This window comes from Lissotriton vulgaris, chromosome 1_1 (assembly GCF_964263255.1).
Source record: "Lissotriton vulgaris chromosome 1_1, aLisVul1.2, whole genome shotgun sequence".
Lineage (NCBI taxonomy): Eukaryota > Metazoa > Chordata > Amphibia > Caudata > Salamandridae > Lissotriton > Lissotriton vulgaris.
This window is the reverse complement of record NC_141685.1, coordinates 1,359,170,955-1,359,190,178: the sequence shown is the minus strand read 5'-3', so window position 1 is coordinate 1,359,190,178 and position 19,224 is coordinate 1,359,170,955. Positions and strand designations below refer to the sequence as shown.

The 19,224-nt window shown below is 48.2% G+C and overlaps 1 protein-coding gene across 2 annotated transcripts in view; it reads left to right on the top strand.

Annotated features, from left to right (window-relative positions):
* LRP1 (LDL receptor related protein 1) overlaps window positions 1–19,224 on the top strand; it is a 1,437,817-nt gene that overhangs the window by 778,700 nt on the left and 639,893 nt on the right. For both annotated transcript variants that reach the window (XM_086966724.1, XM_086966716.1), the window contains exon 56: window positions 7,711–7,894. In XM_086966724.1, the coding sequence (XP_086822850.1) occupies window positions 7,711–7,894 (184 nt within the window). The remainder of the gene's footprint in view (window positions 1–7,710; window positions 7,895–19,224) is intronic.

Genomic DNA, 19,224 nt, shown 5'->3' with positions numbered 1-19,224 from the left:
GTTAGATGTTAGCAAATTTTCCATTGCCACACCCTTAGGGCTGTGCTCAAAATGTGGCAAAGACATATGATCTGGGCCAGTATCATCCTCAATCTGGCAATGTAACCCACACAAATGAACATTAAAATCTCCCATCAGAATTAGTTGAACAAAAGTGGTTTGTTTTGACATGTAATTGGTTAAAAAGGAAGATAAACATTCTAAAACAAAATTAGGGGGCCCTCCCTGCATAGAATTATAGCAGTTTATTAATACAATCTTGTTCTTATCTACCAGGAGAATTTCCACCAACTGAAAATAGTATGAGGAGCTGGGGATTTCCTTGACAATGCCTGCTACTTTAACTGAAACTAAAAGCAGCAGACCCCCTCTGTCCCTTCCCGCCGTGGAACTCTGCGCTTTGACAAAGAAAGATGTATAGCCATCCACCCAGAAAGCATTTTCTTTTGACCAAGTTTCCTGTAAGGCAACTATATCATGTTCTTTTAGCTTTTGTAACTAAATCGAGTCCTCCTGCTTAGCCCGAAGGCCCGCGATGTTTCATGAAAGTAGCCTGATGTTCCCCTGCCCAAATCTGAAGGCTCATTTACGGCAGCGCTAACTGTGTTACATGATATGTCATTCGCAACATTATCCCTGCATGGGACAATCAGGCTTTTGTGCTTAGGCTCTAGTCAGTCAATGTCTATTTGATCAGCTAGAGCCGTAAACCTATTTGACAATGGTAAGTCGTTGGTAGGGATGTTCCTTGCAGAATTAGCTAAGCCACCAAACCTGGGTAGCTTTGTCACCCATTGATTGACATGCAGAGGCTAAATAAGTTTGTCTTCAGCCCAAGCATTTTCAGTATGATGTGGCATGGTGTTCTCTCCATTGCCTGACCTATAAACTCCGGGATAGAAAAAGCCAAGGGGCATCGCGCGAACACCCTTACCTACTGGGTCCAATGGGGAACCATCCCAGAAAAGACGGCTGGCCACATTTCTAGATTTAAAATTCACTATTACACAATCTCCTGCTACATCTTTCTTGGTTGAGCCCACCCAGTTAACCCTTCTTCCTGTCAAAATATTATCTGCGATGTTACTTTCTCCCGTGCAGTTCGCATTACACCATTTTTTAATATGCTTAAGAAGGGTTTCATGATGTTCTACCACACCATCTGCAAGTTTAGGCACATTAACCAGAATTGCTACAAATGGTGTTGCATCCGGAGGTAAATTCACTGGGGGTACCCTTCCCACCCGACCCCCCTGTGAACCTCTAGGCCTTACTATGGGATTTACACTAGGAGCAGCCTCCAACAAAGGAATATATATGCCTTTGTCCACTTTCCCTTTGTTTTGGACAGGGTTATCAATGGCCACTTTAGTAGCCAAGGTGGGTATGTTGGTAAAAGAACCACCATCTTTAGGGGCAGAAACCTGCACAACTGTAGGACATGGCGCCATAGGTATAGAAGAAAAAGGGGCCCGGGTGTTTAAAACATCATTGATGCGTTCACATTTTGCCACAAGGCCCTTGAGACAATCCTTCAGAGTATCAGTAATGTCAGAGGCAATCTGGATTAGGGCGGATTCAAGCCTTTCCGAAAAAAGTTTTTCTAATAAAGACGAGATGCCCTCCTAACATACATTGCACGTTGAGCCCCAAGCTGGCTACTTGCTGTACTTCCTAAATCCCCCGAGGCCGCTGGGATTGATGGTATCACAGTTTCAGGCAGTACCGGGAACGGAAGAACAGTAGGAGATTGTTGGAGAATGGGTGTACAGGACTCAATAATGACCCTAGGTTCCAACGGGATACAGTTAATAGTGGAAGTATTAGATGTGTCAACATCCACTGGGATAGTAGCAAGACCCAGCTCACGCTCTGACTCTGCAATCTTTGTTGATAGTTCATCCACTTTCGTTGTTAGATACGTAATAATACTGGTAGTATACTTAGGCACCTTAGCTTTCGCTTCGCCTGCCGCCGATGTCACAAGTTTACGCTTACCCATGATGAATGGGGTATGGCCCGTCCCTGGTCGTCCTTGGACCGCCTTAGACGGCCCGCCCTCTGCCCGGGCTCCGCCCGGCGTCGCCCGCGCGCGTCCCGCGACGCGGAGGGAGCGTCTGCTCTTTGTAGCGCCTCCAGGCGCGAAGAGTGCGGGAGGCAGGAAGTGCCCGCTAAGCTCGCTGGGAGCTGTAGTCTCCAGCCGCGTTGTTGGAGCTGAGGCGGCGAGACTACAGCGTTCCCCACCCAGGAGCTGGCGCTGGCGCTGGCGCTGGAGCTGCTGTCGGCGTTGGTGTACTGGCCGGTAGACTCCTCGCTGTGAATTGACCTTGTGGTTCCTCGTACCAAAACTGTTTCATGGGGAGATAGAAGATTCCTGGTGTCAGCCCCAAAGCTATGGAATGTGCTCCCCCACTCGATTAAAACTAGTCCTTCTCTCTGGTCCTTTCGTAAGCAACTCAAGACCTGGCTTTTTAATCATTAAACTCAGCTCCCCCCTCTCCGGTTAAATACTACAGATATCTTAGCGCCGAGACGCCCATGGGCCTTTGTTCGCGCTCTAGAAATATCATTAACAAATAAATAAATCAGTTCTGCACGTTGGAATTTCCAAGGCGGCACTCGCTCGCAGACTGTTTCGTTGCGAGTTGAGTTGCGGTCTGTTGTACGCCTTTCCGCCTATACCACTTCTGCCCAGAGTGCCGAAGAAGATAAGGCGCGACTGGACCCAAGTCCTCCTTGTGGCTCCTGACTGGGCACGAAGGTACTGGTATCCCGAGCTACTCAGCATGTCAGTCGATCCCCAGATTCGTCTGCCTCTTCGGGAGGACCTTCTGTCGCAGCAGCAGGGGACGGTCCTCCACCCGAACCTGTCCAGTCTCCACCTCCATGCTTGGAGATTGAGCGGCACCAGTTGAGGCCATTTGACTTGCCTCCTGAAGTCTGTAACATCATTCTGGTAGCCAGGCGTCCCTCCACAAAGTCGGTATACGCCTGCACGTGGAACAGATTTGGGCATGGTGCACAGCAAAGGCTGTGGATCCTCTCTCTGCAACTCTTTCTGAGGTTCTTCTCTTTCTTCTTTCTCTTGCCCAGCAGGGCTCTGCTCTGGGCACTATCAAGGGCTACCTTTCTGCTCTTTCATCCTTTTTGAGGCTGCCTGATCAACCTTCTTTGTTCAAGTCCCCTATTGTTAATCGATTCTTGAAAGGCATCACACATACGTTCCCTCCTGTTCCCTTTGTGATGCCTCAGTGGGACTTGAACCTGGTTCTTACTTTTCGGATGAGCTCTCCCTTCGAGCCACTTCACAACTGTCCTCTTCGCCTTCTTACATTGAAGACTGCCTTACTGGTAGCCATCACCTCTGCCAGGAGAGTGAGTGAGCTTTAGGTTCTATCCTGTAAACCTCCTTTCCTTTCTGTCCATCCGGACAAGGTTGTGTTGCGGACAAGGCCCTCCTTCCTGCCCAAGGGTGTCACAGCCTTCCACATCGGGCAATCCATCACCTTGCCCACCTTCTTTCCGCCTCCGCATCTCTCAAGAGAGGAAGAGAGGCTCCACCGTCTGGACCCAAAACGTGCGCTCTCCTTCTATCTGGATCGCACATGCCAGTTCCGGGTGGATGACCAACTCTTTGTTGGTTACGTGGGCGCTAAGAAGGGAAAAGCGGTATACAAGCGAACCATCTCGCGGTGGATCATATTGTGTATCCAGGCGTGTTACTCCTTGGCTAAGAAGGAACCCCCTGTTGGGCTGAGGGCTCATTCCACTCGAGCCACGGCTACTACTACTGCCTTGGGCCGAGGAGTGCCCTTGCAGGACATTTGCCAGGCAGCTACATGGGTCTCGCTGCACACGTTTGCAAGACATTATTGCCTGGACAGCCAAGTCCTGAGGGATGGCTTCTTTGGCCGTTCCGTCCTCCAGTACTTTCTGGTGTGATTATTGGTTCGCAGACCCACCACCGGGGTTGGTATTGCTGGGGTATCTATTCTAAGGTAAGGAATCGATCACTAACGTGTCTGTCAGATGCACAAGTTACTACTTGTGTAACGATATATCTGTAAGAGACATTAGTTAGTGATAGATTCCTTACCGACCCACCCATCCTCCCCGTTCTGCGAACTGATATCTAGGGTTAAGGTCATCCCCTTTCAGGTCCCTAGTTTCAAGGCACCAGTGTTGGATTTTGGTATAGCTCTGCGTTTCTGGCGCAGAAAAGCTGTGTCTAAGAACTGCCGCCAGCACGCGGAGGCGGCGTCTAAGTACTCCGACGACGTCATCACGACGCCGACGACGGACGCGGAGCCGCAGACAACGCCTACCTAAGCACAAGGGTACTGCTACGCAAAAATTTCCGGATCCAGTCTGAAGCCTGGGGATATTCTAAGGTAAGGAATCTAGCACTAACTAATGTCTCTTACAGATATATCGTTACACAAGTAGTAACTTGTGCTTTTGTATCAAAAGATATAATTGTGTTATTTTAGAACCAACAGGTATCAAAATATACTTTTCTCAATATGAGTGACTTTAGGTAATTACTTTGCAGAAAGGCAATAGACTTTGTAAGTACAATAGCTACAGTGGGTGCAATAGGCAACACAATTCTAAACACAATTTAATATTGAACTCAATGGGTTTTTCTACATAAATGCAGTTGATTACTTTAAGAATTACTTTTCTAACCACAGGACTGGGTCCTGGATTCAGTCCCGGGACCTAAGCTGTAAACAGTTAAGTAAAAGCGTATTGGTTACAGTTGTGATTTTTAAAGTACATAAATGTATTTTCAAAGTTGACATTTAGAAACTTTTCAGTGAAAAGCTAGCAATGTTATTCTATGGAAGGAAAGTCACAGGTAAAGTAGGTTCTCGTTACTTTTGTAATCCAGTACTGGACTCCTAGGTTCAGCACTGGAACCTCTACCTAAGATAGGTAAGTAATTACGTTTTAGTATTTGGTACTATTTTTAAGGAATATTTCTAGTTTGCAAAAATCAAATCTTAGATGAAATTTCAGAGAAAAACAGTCAATGGTTTCCTATGGAAGAAAATTCAAGTTACTGGTAAGTACAGTTAGGATTACTTTTGCGGTTCAGTACTGGTCTAAAAGGTACAGTACTGGCTTCTCTCCTGATCACAGGTGACTGTTTCAGAATTCGTTATTCGGCTGATGTTAGATGAATATTTTAACGTTTCAAAACTCCACACTTAGAAGAAATGTCAGTGAAAACCACTCAATGTTCGCCTATGGAAGGAAATTTAGTTATCGGCTTTCAGGTGAGTACTCGACTGGTGGAATTAAGATGCATAGACTCAGGGGTCTTCCAGTGTCGGAAAGGTAAAGTTGTTAAACCCTCAGGGGCACAGGGGCATCCGGGTGCAGAGAGAGTAGGCCCAATGCAATCCAGTCGAGGGTAGGGGGCTTTTGGTTGGTGGCTGCAAGCAGGCAGGCCACGCGGCTGTGGGAGCTGAGCTCCTGGTCACTTACTCAGGGCAAGTGGGGAAGTAGAGTAGGGTAGTAGTTGCACTTCCAGCGGCACTCGGGCGACTGGGTGCAGGGTGCTTTTGAGCTGTCGGGTGCTCAATGTTATCCAATGGGAAAGTTAAAAAGGGAACAAAGGCTGCAGGCTCGAGGACCGAGATCCTTCAGGTGCGACCACCACTTCATAGGTAAGTTGAGATCTTGGAGAAGAGGTAGGTACCCCAAATGAGGGCACAGAAGGGCCGTGGGGCACAGTGTGCATGGGTGTCTTTTAGTGTTGAGATATCTTACCCTCGGCTGGTCGTGGTTGGAGAGGTGCCTGGTTCAGAGGCTGCAGGCGTCGTCTGGGTTGTTGATGAGGGTCTTTGGGCACTGGACCTCTGGTCCCAGTCGCCGGGGGGACGTCCTCATAGTCTTGGATCGCTCAGGCACAGGCCGGGCTTGGGGGGTGCAGAGTTGGCTGGATTTGCGGTTCCTGGCTGGCACCAGGGGTATTGCTGTTCGAGCAGAACCATTTCTCATGGGAGTGCCAGTCTTTTGGAAGTTTCAAGGCAGGCAGGTCCTCCTGAGTTGTCGAGGTTGCTGTCTGCTGTACACACCGTAGTTTCGCAGGAGCAGGTTCAAGAAACAGGCCTGTAGAGTTCTGGGGCCAAGTCAGTGGGCGTCGTCCATTTATTAGCTGCACGGAAGGTCTTCGGGTTTCTTGGTCTTCTTGTTGTTGCAAATAGGGATCTGAGGAAGGAAGGTTCAGGGTGCCCCTAAATACTAAAGTTAGGGGCGTTACAGGTAGGGCAAGGGCAGGGACCAATGGATCCCTATCCTGGGGTGGGTACACCCTCTAGCCTGCTCCTCTCCTGTGGGAGGGGGGCAGGAGCCTAGCTGTGATTGGGCAGGGCTCCCCATCTTCAAGATGGCCAGAGCCCGGGGTCGTGCTTCACCTCACCTCTCCCACCTAACGGGTGGAGTTGGCACAGGCTGGCACCCCCCCTTCCTGATGTAGGGTTTCCCGCCAGAGTGGGAGTCCGCACTAGTGGTGGTCAGTTGCTGAGTACAGCAAATGGTCTGGAGAAGCTCACAAAGGTGGTATGCCTTTGCAGCTTCCCCTGCCCATCCTGGGGGAGGAGGCTTGACACCTCGCCCAGGATGTGCATTATTGCAGGCCCAGGCGAGTGGGGGGATCTCCACCCAGGGGTCCAGCAACATGTCTGCTTTGTGGCAGCCTAAACAGACTCTCAGACAAAACGTGGATTGTAGGTTAGGTTTCAGGGGGCATCCTACATTAAATCCCACACTGGCATCAGTGTGGGTTTAATGTGCTGAGAAGTTTGATATCAAACTTGTCAGTCTTCAGTGTAGCCATTATGGTGCTGTGGAGTTCGTAATGACAACCTCCTAGCACCATATACTCTTAATGGCAACACTGTACTTACAGGAATGGACCAGGGTACTGTAGGGGTACAGGGATCATGCACCTGTACCCTCACCACTGGCATAGGGCACTCTGCTAGAGAGGTGACTGATGTATGCTAGGGTAGTGTTTTGTGGGCATGGCACACAGGGATGTGTGCCATGTCGACTCTTTGTTTTGCTCTGCACCAAGACATGCAGCCTGCCAAGGCAGTGTGTGTCACAGGGCCTCTAAGGGTGGCACAATAAATGCTGCAGGCCTTAGGGGCCTTCTATGGTCACAGTGCCCTGGGTACCTAGCGTATTATTTATCAGGGGCTGACATGTGGCCGTAGATGCCAATTGGGTTTAGGCTTCAATGCAGTTTAAGGGAAGGAACACAGGCCCTGGGTACCTGATTGGCAGGAGCCCAGGGCACACTCAGTCCAAGCACATCAGCAATTCAGCAAAAAGTGGGGTCATACCATGCAAGAAAGAAGTCACTTTTGCACACTTCTCCCTCTCTCCCTCTCTCCACTCTCCACTCTCCACTCTCCACGCTTGTGAAATCAGAATAACAGTATCTACAGTTAATGACACAAACAGTGAATCCGTTCCGTTCAAACACCAGCTCTGGGGTTTTCAAGACACATTTTAATAGTCTGAAATCACTTCTATAGTATTTTCTTTTCATTTTACACAGTTTGGAATCCCCTGTAGTAGTACAAGTATATTTTAATGTTTCCTTTGCCAATTGTAGGGGACACTGCTGCACAATAAAGTACAGAAGGCTGCTGGTTGGAACAATCATTCATATCTACATATTAACCTTTGCAGTGCAGGTGCCGTCCTGGATTTCGACTGAAGGATGATGGCAAGACATGTGTGGATGTGGATGAGTGCACAACAACGTACCCCTGCAGCCAGCGATGTGTGAACACGCTGGGGAGCTTCCGATGCCTATGCATTGAGGGTTATGATACCAGATTGAACGATTCCACAGGTTGCAAATCTACTTCAGGTAAGTAAATGGCTCAAGGAAGAGCACGGGTGTTAATTCACTAAGACCTACAAGCTGTGAAAATGAAATGCACATACCATTTCTTCTGTCATCGTTCACTGTCCCAAAATAGGGAAAGTAAAGCATGTAGTCTTTGTGTGTTGCCGAAGGAATTGTTGGAGCAAAGTTAGCATACATCATAGCTTTCCACACACACTGTTCCAAGCTCCATATGTTGAGGTACTTGTTGACCCATTCCCTGTCTCGGATCCTTTCAGTTAGGAAGACTTTGACTACAGTATGCACCACAAATGGACTTTGCAGAATGCTTACCAGGCTATAACAAAACAGGCACAGAAGATGTGTTGATAATTGCTTGCAACATTGTATTGATTAGTGGTTATGCTGAAGCAACATAAAAAATAAAGTACCTTTGCTGGTTGACACCCTGCTTCTTTTTAATTCTAAGATAATGCCAGGAAAACAAGTGGAAGTAAAATGGTGCAATAGGATTTTACACAATGCGATTTGTGAGATGGGAAAGGTGAGGTGTTGACCTGTTCCAAGTTGCTTTGTAACATATAGTACAATATTCTAAATAGTAAGTAACTGTAGGAAGCTGGCTATGTATATACTATACTAAAATAAGGTATAGTGTGTACAAAGTCAAGTGGAACCCCAAAGATAGGCAGAGGTAAAAGTAGATAGCACTATACTCTCTATTTGTGGTAGTGCGGGCGAGCAGTTAGGCTTTATCAGAGGGTAGTGTTAAGCATTTGTTGTACGCACTCAGGCAGCAAATGATGTCACACACTCAAAGGCTGAACTCAGACCAATTGGTTTTGTATAAAAATATTATTTAGTTATATTTATTTTCTAGAACCAAGCAAGCCTGGTAGAGGTAAGTGTAAATGGTACTTTTCAAGGCAGGTTGAACAATACAAGCAAGTTGAATGAAATTCTTTGTTACAGGTTTGCAAATCTTTTAAATACAGATGAAATTACTGTTAGATTACTTTTTATTACTTTACAGATTACTTTATGGAATACTTTTTCTACTCAGTGTGATATGCCTAAATATCACACTGGGATATTTCCTAGAGAAAAGGTAAATAAAGCAGTTTTAAATTATTTGCAATTTTTCAAGTTCACATACAAACCCAATTCCGCACAAAATAATTTTCAAGGAAACCCGTCCATGTATTCCTATGGAGAAAAATTAAGTTAACGGTTTGCAATACTTGTTTGTGGGAGTTGGTATTCTGGGGTTAGAACCAGAGTTCACCCATGGTCAAGAATGCACTTGTGAAAAACCCTCAGCGGCACTAGGGCATCCGGGTGCAGAGTCCTGAGGCCCAATGTTATCTAATGGGAGATAGGGGGCCTCTGATTGGTGACAGCTCACGAGCAGGCCACAAGGTTGTGGAAGCAAAGCTCCTGGTGTTAGGCTCAGGGCAAAGGGAGATCCGAGTTAGCATACAAGGAGTACTCGCAGCACGCAGGGCCGGCTGCGTGCAGGGTGCTGTTTTGGCACCTAGTGCCCTTTTTTCAATGGAAGTTGCCGCTTTTGGCTGCAGGCTTAGTCCAGGAGGACTTCCGGGAGGAACCAGCAGCTGGGCAGGTAAGTTGGAGGGCTCGGGGACGTCGGTGCACCTTGGGTTATTTTCACCAGGGTGCAAGCGGCTGAATGCAGGGGTGTCTTTTGAGGTCGGATTTTACCTAGCCGGGGAGTGCCTGCCATCTGCGACCCCCAGCCTCTCCTGCTATCAGGAGCTGCCACCCTTCCTGTCTCCCCTCCTTTTCGATGGGAAGACAAGTGGGAAAATTAGCCAGCCCAGAAGGTGTGCCCACCTCTGCCTACTCCTCTCCTCAGGTGGGGGAGGCGAGGTGAAGCCCACTCTTCAGTGCCCGCCATCTTGCAGATGGCAGGCACTCCCCAATCAATATTAGGGATTGTGCCCACTCCCCCATGTGGGGTGAGCACACCAAGGGTGTAGTCACCCTAAGGTCAGTAACACATTGGCTACGTACTTCAAGACCCCTTAAACGCCCTGTAGATACAGTATTTAGGGGCCAGCCCTAAACAAAGAAGACCGATTTCTGCAACCAAAGAAGAAGGATGAAAGAAGACTCCCAGCAGCGGAGCCTGCAGAGAAGAACTGATTTGGACCCAGCCGTACCGGCCCAGCTGCAGTTGTCAGATCTTGTGCCAAAAGCTTCCTTGTCCTGCAGCCAGTGACCTCCAGAACCCTGGGAGGACTGACTGCCTTCAACAAAGTCCGGATCTCTTGTGAAAAGCAGCTCTGTTCAAAAGAAACTCCCAAGACAGACTCTGAGCCTGCTAAAGACAAAGAAGCCTGGAACCACCACTATACCAGATGCTTATGGCCTGAATCTGGGGGGCCCACCTGTCCCAGCGAAGTTTACCAGCAAGATCCCACAGCGCTCTAGAGTCCGAATCCACAGTGGGCTGACCCCTCCAGGACTCCCCGACGTCACCTGCAGCCTTTGCATGGAGAATCCCCCAACTGCAATTGGCCCAGTAAGAGAAATCCGACATCAAAAGACACCCTTGCATCCAGCCGCCCTTTGCCCAGGAGAAAAGAACCCAAGGTGCACCTACATCGCGAGCTCTCCGACTTGCGTGCCCAGCTATTGGTTCTTCCTGGACTGAGCCTGCAGCCAAAATCCAAAATCGGCAACTCCCATTGAAAACAACAGGGCAGCCGAGGCCAACACAGCACCCTGCACCCCGCAGCCTCTGCGGGTGCACTTTGTGTTCTATACTGGATCCCCCTTTGCCCTGAGGGCTAACACCAGGAGCTTTGCTCCCACAACCTTGTGTCCTGCTCTTGAGCAGCCGCCAACTGGAGGACCCCTATTCTCCATTGGATAACATTGACCTCAGCATTCTGCAACCGGCCGCCCCAGTGCAGCTGAGGGTGTTTCAACAGTCCATCCTTGACCCTGGGGGAACCTTGGTTCTAACCCCAGAATACCAACTCCCACAACAGAGTAGTTACCTTTAAACTGATAATTTCTCTCTGTAGGAATACATGGACTGTTTTTCCTCGAAAAATGTTTGTGTGGAGTTGATTTGTGTGAAAACCTGAAAAATTGCAACTATACAAAAACTGATTTACTTAACTTTTCTCTAGGAAATATCACACGGAGTAGAAAGTTACTTAAAAAGTAATCTGAAAATTAACATACAAAGTAATCTGTAAAGTAACTAAAATGTAATTTTGACTTACCTGTATTCCAATTAACTGCATTTGAACCTGCATTCAATTGTAAAACATTGCATAAGATTTTGTAAAGCATTTATTTAACTTGCCTGCACCAGGCCTGGCTTGTTTCTAGAAATAAAATAACGAAATATTTTTGATACAAACAAATTGGTCTGAGTTCAGTTTTTGAGTGTGTGACATCATTTGCTGATTGAGTGTGTACAACAAATGCTTTATACTACCCTCTGATAAAGCCTTACTGCTTCCCCACACTACTACAAACAGAGAGAGTAAGGTTTTATCTACTTTTACCTCTGCCTACCTTTGGGGTTCCACTGGACTCTGTACACACTATACCTCATTTTGGTATAGTATATACAGAGCCAGCTTTCTACACTTATAAAGTCTCAAGGAAGAAAATGTATCATACCCCTTTGTAGATTACTCAGTATACGGTCACTGGGCCCAGCACTTAGCATTCTAAAAACAGACACACGGTACACGATTGTAATCAGTCGAACAAAACATTTGCATGCAGTATGGATTATTCTGAATAAGTGGATAGGGCAACAGTAGGTGACTCAGACTCCTGAGGTGGATACTATATTAGGTATCGGACTCATATAGTGCATTATATATTAACTGGGATGCTGCTATTTTTAATTTACATTTTTAAAGCAAATATACATGATAAGACTGTTTGGAATGCAACCTGTAGAATTCAATACATGAATTTCTGTGAAAATTACATTGAGATATAATTGACCATTTTAAATATTTTAAAGTGTTTTATGAGAATACATTTGGATATTCTTTAGCTGTATATCTATGAAATTTCTTCTTTTGTATGTTTTATGGATTTTTAATCCGAAATAAATAGTATGAATAATAAAGTGCCCAGTAAAGCCATTCCTAGCATATGGTCTTGAAGCTGGTCGTTGCGAGTTGCCGAGCACCGTAAAGGCTTTACTGAATTCTGAGATGCTTGGTATCAACCATCTCAGAATAACAGACCTGCACTGAGTCCAGTGTCAGATTTATAATTCCATGCACTCCAGAGTCCCTTCTAGAGGGGACCCCTGAACCAAACCACCCGCTGGTGGGTTCCTGACTGGTGAACGCCAGCTGCCACCAGGAGACGAGTTTCTGGACCCCTGGGGTGGTAGCCTTTGCTCCCTGGGCCCAGAAACAAATCCTTTCCTGGGCGGGGTGTTCACTTCTCCCCCAGGTCAGAAAGCCATCTGTGGCAGGGGAGCTTCAAAGTCCTTGCTGCCTTTGCAACGCAACCCACAGCCTTTCCTGCTCTCGGGTGCAGGCCCCCTTCCTATTTCATTCTCTTTTCGGCTGGATGACAGGCCGGAAAAATCAGGACAGCCGAGAAGGTGTGCCCACCTGTGTGAATCCCACCCCTCCGGTGGGGGAAGCGAGGTGAGGCTTACTCTTCAGTACCCCCCATCTTGCAGATGACAGGCACCCTCCAATCGGGGTCGGGGATTGTGCCCACTTCCCCACGTGGGGTGAGCACACTAAGGGTGTATAGTCATCCTAAGGACGGTAGCCCATTGGCTACTACCTCGAGACCCAGAAACACACCCCTCAATACAGTATTTAGAAGGCAGCCCTGAACCCAGAATTCAGAATCTACGGCCAAAGAAAACTGGAACCTCAAGATGTCGCAGTAGTAAAGACTCCTATCCCAACTGACTTGGCAACAGACCTACTGGCCTGCCTGCAGCTGCAAATCCCCCTGAGAAGAAAACAACGGCTCCAGAAAGGAACAGCAACCTCAAAACGTGGTGAGGATTGATCCCATTCTTCAACAAAAACTCGAGACTCCAGAGGACAGCAGCCCTGTCCACAAGAGAAGATCAAGTCCATGCAGAACCAAGGAACCCTGCTCCTACCTATGCACCCGACATTCACCACCCGTGTCCAGAGGGTCCATCGGTCCTGAAGTGGTTCCCCAGCGGTCCTCACCTCCAATCCATCGAGGGGTGTCACCTCCAAGTTCCAGTGTTGACGCCTGCAGCCTCTTCACATCTACCTCCTCAACCTTACCCAAGAACGTAGCACTGCTGTTTCTTCCATAGGATTGCATGGTAGGTTTTCTCTGAAAAAATTTCCAAGTCTTGTACTGCAACAAAGTAACTTGGTGTCTTCAAATGAGTTAACCTGCTTACTGATGTACTGCTATGCCCAAACTGTGTTATTAGTTTATTTGGCCTTAGCTAGAAAAGTTACTAGAAAGTAATCCAAATAATTACAAGTATTCTAAAGAGTTTACAACACATTTTCTCTTCTGCAAAGTACCTTTTACCCCAGTATTGGAACTTTCATAAATTCCCATGCTTTGTATCATTCCCCGTCGTCGGAAAGGGAGCCTCGGTAAATAAAGAAATAACATAATCATAGAAATAAAAGAGAAATTAGGCCTAGGCCTCATCTAATTTTGTAGCATATCACCCTCTTTGTGTAAAAGAGCCTAAACTTTCCGCAAGGACCAATCAGAACAGCCTCACCCCTTGGAACTTTCCTGAGAGCTCAGAACCTCAGATATCTGAAAGAGACACGTTCGTGATAGATTCCTTACCTTAGAATATCCCCAGGCGTCAGACTGGATCCGGAAACTTTTGCGTAGCAGTACCCTTGCGCGTCGGTAGGCGTCGTCTGCGGCTCCGTGTCAGTCGTCGGCGTCGTGATGACGTCGTCGGAGTACTTAGACGCCGCCTCCGTGTGCTGACGTCAGTTCTTCTTTTTTCCGCGCCAGCCAGCGCAGATCTGGAAAGAGCAGTTACCCAAGTCAATTTTTGACTAACTTTTTGGTGCACAGCAAAGGCTGTGGATCCCCTCAATGCCCCTCTTTCTGAGGTTCTCCTCTTTCTTCTCTCTCTTGCCCAGCAGGGCTCGGCTCTGGGCACTGTCAAGGGCTATCTTTCAGCTCTTTCTGAGGCTGCCTGACCAACCTTCTTTGTTCAAGTCCCCTATCATTAATCGATTCCTGAAGGGCATCACTCATACGTTTCCTCCTGTTCCCTTCGTGATGCCTCAGTGGGACTTGAACCTGGTTCTTACGTTTCTGATGTGCGCTCCCTTTGAGCCACTTCACAACTGTCCTCTTCGCCCCATCACGTTGCCTACCTTCTTTCCGCCTCCGCACCCCTCGAGAGAGGAGGAGAGGCTCCACCGTCTGGACCCAAAACGTGCGCTCTCATTTTATCTGAATCGCACACAACAGTTCCGGGTGGATGATCAACTCTTTGTTGGATACGCGGGCGCTAAGAAAGGGAAAGTGGTGCACAAGTGGACCATCTCCCGGTGGATTATCTTGTGCATCCAGACGTGTTACTCCTTGGCTAAGAAGGAACCCCCGGTTGGGCTGAGGGCTCATTCCACTCGAGCCACGGCCACTACAACTGCCTTGGGCCGAGGTGTGCCCTTGCAGGACATTTGCCAGGCGGCTACGTGGGCCTCGCTGCACATGTTTGCAAGACACTATTGCCTGGACAGTCAAGTCCGGAGGGACGGCTACTTTGGCCGTTCCGTCCTTCAGGACTTTCTGGTGTGATTATTGGTTCGCAGACCCGCCACCACGGGGATGGTATTGCTGGGGTATCTATTCTAAGGTAAGGAATCTATCACTAACGTGTCTCTTTCAGATGCACAAGTTACTACTTGTGTAACGATATATCTGTAAGAGACATTAGTTAGTGATAGATTCCCTACCGACCCACCCATCCTCCACGTTCTGCGAACCGATATCTAGGGTTAAGGTCATCCCCTTTCAGGGCCCTAGTTTCATGGCACCAGTGTTGGTTTTTGGCATGGCTCTGCGATTCTGGCGCGGAAAAGCTGTGTCTAAGAACTGACGTCAGCACCCGGAGGCGGCGTCTAAGTACTCAGACGACGTCATCACGGCGCCCACGATGCCGACGACGGACGCCGGGCCGCACAAGACGCCTACCGACGCGCAAGGGTACTGCTACGCAAAAGTTTCCGGATCCAGTCTGACGCCTGGGGATATTCTAAGGTAAGGAATCTATCACTAACTAATGTCTCTTACAGATATATCGTTACACAAGTAGTAACTTGTGCTTTTCTACCGCACGTTGTGCTAGGGAGTCTTTACAGAGCTCTGCTCAGTTTTTCATTCCATTCTACTTTTTTCTTCAACTTTTCATCTACAAGCAAAATATGTCTGACAAGGAAAAGAAGGCCTTATTCAGGTCCTGTGCGTCTTGTGGGAAAAAGAGGCTTTTTGTTGAAGATAAGCATGAAAGCTGTATTTATTGCTTATACCCGAACCACAAGGCCACAGACTGCAAGATTTGTAGAACCTTCTCTACCAAAACGTTGCGACACAGCGAAGGCCGACTATTGACTTAGCTTCAGAAGATGAAGACTCGGAAGGAGGTGCTCTCATCGGATGAAGAAGATTCAACATCTGTCTTCATCTCGGAGATCCAAGAAGAGGGGTAGGTCTCCTTCTTCTTCGGCTGAGCCCCCTATCAAGGCCCCTCATAAGATTTCTGACAGGTCTGAGAGGGCTAGTCCCATTAAATCTCCTCACGGAAGTGAAAAGGAGAGGCTGGGACAGGCTGCTGTATTGGTGACGGCCACTAAGGACAAAAAGGAGGTTTCTATCACTTCTCCTCCGTCCAAAAAGGAAAAAACTATTGAAAAATACTCTGCAGTCATTCCAGGGACAATGCCTGATAGAAAACGGCGTCCGTTGACGACAAAAACAACAGGTACGTCGACGACTATTACTTCTCTGAAGACTTCTGCTGTTTCTTTGGCTCAGTCGACGGGACTGTCGTCCGTAGCGACGTCGACGACCCTGTCGTCGTTTAAGGTACCTGGTTCGTCGACCTTGACTACTTCCTCGTCGTCGATGATGGTGTCAGGGAAGGTGCTGTCGACTGCCTCGTCGTCGACAAAGACTACGTCGACGACAACAACGACTTTGACGTCACTGATGGTGATGACGACGAGTTCGACGACGAAACCGTCGACGATTGCACCGTCGGCGATGATACCGTCGACGACGATAAAGACTCCGTCGACGAAGTCCAGTATACCGTCGACGAATCCATCGACAATTCTGTCGATGACTGCCGCACCTTCAACGACGGCACCGTCGACGGGTCAGAAACTGTAATTTCCAATACAGAAGCTGAAAATTACACCTGAAATGACTTCCCCTAGAAGGGTTTAGTCTCTTACACTAACAATGCTTCTGGATGACGAGTCGGATGAGGAGGAGGAAGATAGTGGCCATTATGGGGATGCCTACAGTCCCTCAGATTTAAATGTAAAATTGCAAGAGACTGACACAGAGGAATACTATGAACATTCATATGACCAACAGGTGCATCACTATGTTCCTCAGGAGAGACGTCCTCCAGGTTTGGAACAGGACATGGTGGCCATGCCGGCCTCTCTAGTCTCTGATCTACAGATGATGCTGCAGGACTACAGAACCAGGTTTCCGTCAGAACCTTCAGTACAGTATGCACAACCTCCAGCTCCGGTGCTGCAGCAGGCGCTATCAGCTGTCGTAGTTCCTCCTTCACAGGTGGTACCTCTGACACCACCGGTGGTCATACCAGCGGTCCTCTCACGGACATCGGACCCCGAGCCAGCTAATACTGTTCTGCAGGATACCTCTTCCGATGAGGAAGCACAGGCCGATCCATTGACTGATCCATTGCAGGACCCAGACTTTGATCCCGGTGACAGTGGACTACAGGATCCTGACGCCACTGGTCGAGATCCGTCCGTATCGCCGCCAGTCGATATAGGGGGGTTTCATAACCTCATGGAGAGAGCAAAGAGAGGTTCGGACTGCCAATTACAAGGGAGCAGTCTGAATGTTTCCTTTATGATTTCAAAGAGCAATACAGAAAATCAGTCAAATCCATTCCCATAATTGAACATGTGTGGGAGGAAGGGATCAGGATCATGCAGAATCCGGCCACTGTTATCCCTGTTCTTCCCCGGCTGGAGAAGAAATATAAGGCTCCGGATGGCAGTCCTGCTTGTCTTCTTGGACAGCCTAAACCTGATTCTGTGATCTTGCAGGCCGCGCAAAGCAAATCCAAAAACCCTTCAACGCCTTTGACTACACCTCCGGACAAGGACGGTAGACGATTGGATAACGTGGGGACGAGGTTTTCTTCCATGGCAAGCTTGCTTGTTCGAGCAGCAAATGCTCTAGCCATTCTAGGCAGATACGATCGCCAGATGTGGTGTGACTTGGAGCCTTTTGTGGAACAACTGCCAGACTCCGCAAGGGAAGAGGCCAAGAGAGTTCTGATGGAGGGAGAAAAATCATCCTCCGAAGTAATTGATTGTGCTATGGATATAGCTTCAACGGCTTTTCGTGCCTTAGCAGGGTCAGCGGTGTTACGCCGTCCGGGCTGGTTGTGAGCCACCTAGTTTCGTCAGGAGGTCCAAAATAAGATCCTGGACCTCCCATTTGATGGTGAGATGCTTTTCGGTAAGCATGTTGATGATGCCCGGCAAAGTATAAAAAAGGATACTGACACAGCGAAGTCATTGGGATCACTGAACTATCGAAAGGTCCCATTCAGAGGTGCACGGGGCAGAGGTTTCTCTTCTTATAGAGGCAACATCCAGAAGAGGTATTCCTCTAAGTCTTCGCAGTCTTATAAGACCCAATATTCGAATCAACACCAGGGACAATCTGCGTCTTTCTCTCGCCAACCTCCGCGAGGGCGTCCGAACCGCCAGGGACGCGACAATGCCAAGAGGCAATAGCGGCCTCCTGGCTCTTACTACTGTTCCTCCCCTCCCAGTAACATCAGTGGGGGGCAGGATATCTTTTTGTCTGACCAGCTGGAAGAGGATAACCTCGGACCAGTGGGTCCTGAATATTGTTCAGAGTGGCCATATGTTGGAATTCCAAGATCTTCCTCCAACAAGAGCTCCTGGCGCCAACCGCACAAAACATCTGGGGCTGTTACATCTCGAAGCCCACCAATTGTTCATCAAGGGGGCAATAGAGCCGTTACCTCTGTCTCAGAGGGGCAGAGGCTTTTATTCCAGGTTCTTCATGGTTCGGAAGACGGCAGACACTTGGCGCCCCCTATTAGACCTACGAGAGCTCAACACTTATCTCATCAAACTTTCTTTCAGGATGGTTACTCTCCAAGATATTCTTCCTCTTTTGAACCCAGGTGACTATTTGGCGTCTCTGGATTTGGAAGATGCGTACTTCCACATACCGATACACCCAGCTCACAGACAATATCTTCGCTTCACAGTAGGCAAGAGCCATTTCCAATTCAAGGTGCTTCCGTTTGGCCTTCGGTCTGCACCACAGGTATTCACCAAAGTGTTAGCACCAGTAGCGGGTTTTCTATGAAAACAATCCATGGAAGTTTTCCCCTACTTGGACGACTGGCTCGTCAAGGCTCCATCTTTCAAGGAAACTTCTCAAGCCGTTTCAACTTGCATCCAGTTGTTCAGCCACCTGGGCCTTCAGCTCAACAAGATCAAGTCAGTTCTGCAACCCTCCAGGTCCACAAGATTCCTTGGGGCCATTTTAGACACAGAGCGTTGCACAGCTTGTCCGTCAGAAGAACGTCAACAAAAATTGATGGTCTCGGCTCGCCAGGTGCTGAAAAAAAAATGCCTTTCAGTCCGACGCTACAAGTCCCTGCTCGGGTCGATGTCATCCTGCATACCATTAATACCGCATTGCAGGCTACGAATGCGCCTTCTGCAGGAAGAGCTAGACAAACAATGGTGCCAAGCAGAGGGCTCTTTCAACGACAAGGTGTTTGTGACGCCAGAAATGAGAAAGGCATGCGAGTGGTGGCTAGTAAAAGACAATATCGCAGAAGGTCTGACATTCAGGATTTCTCCATCTCCCCTGATCATGACCACGGATGCCTCTTTGGAAGGCTGGGGAGCAGTTCTCAGAGAGCTTCAAGTCAGCGGGCACTGGAGTCCAGATCAACGCGAGCGCCATATAAACTTTTTGGAGCTGACGGCCATTCGGTTGGCTTTGCAGGCTTTCCTTCCCAGAGTTCAGAATCAAACAGTGCTGGTCCGGACGGACAATACGACGGCCATGCACTACATCAACAAACAAGG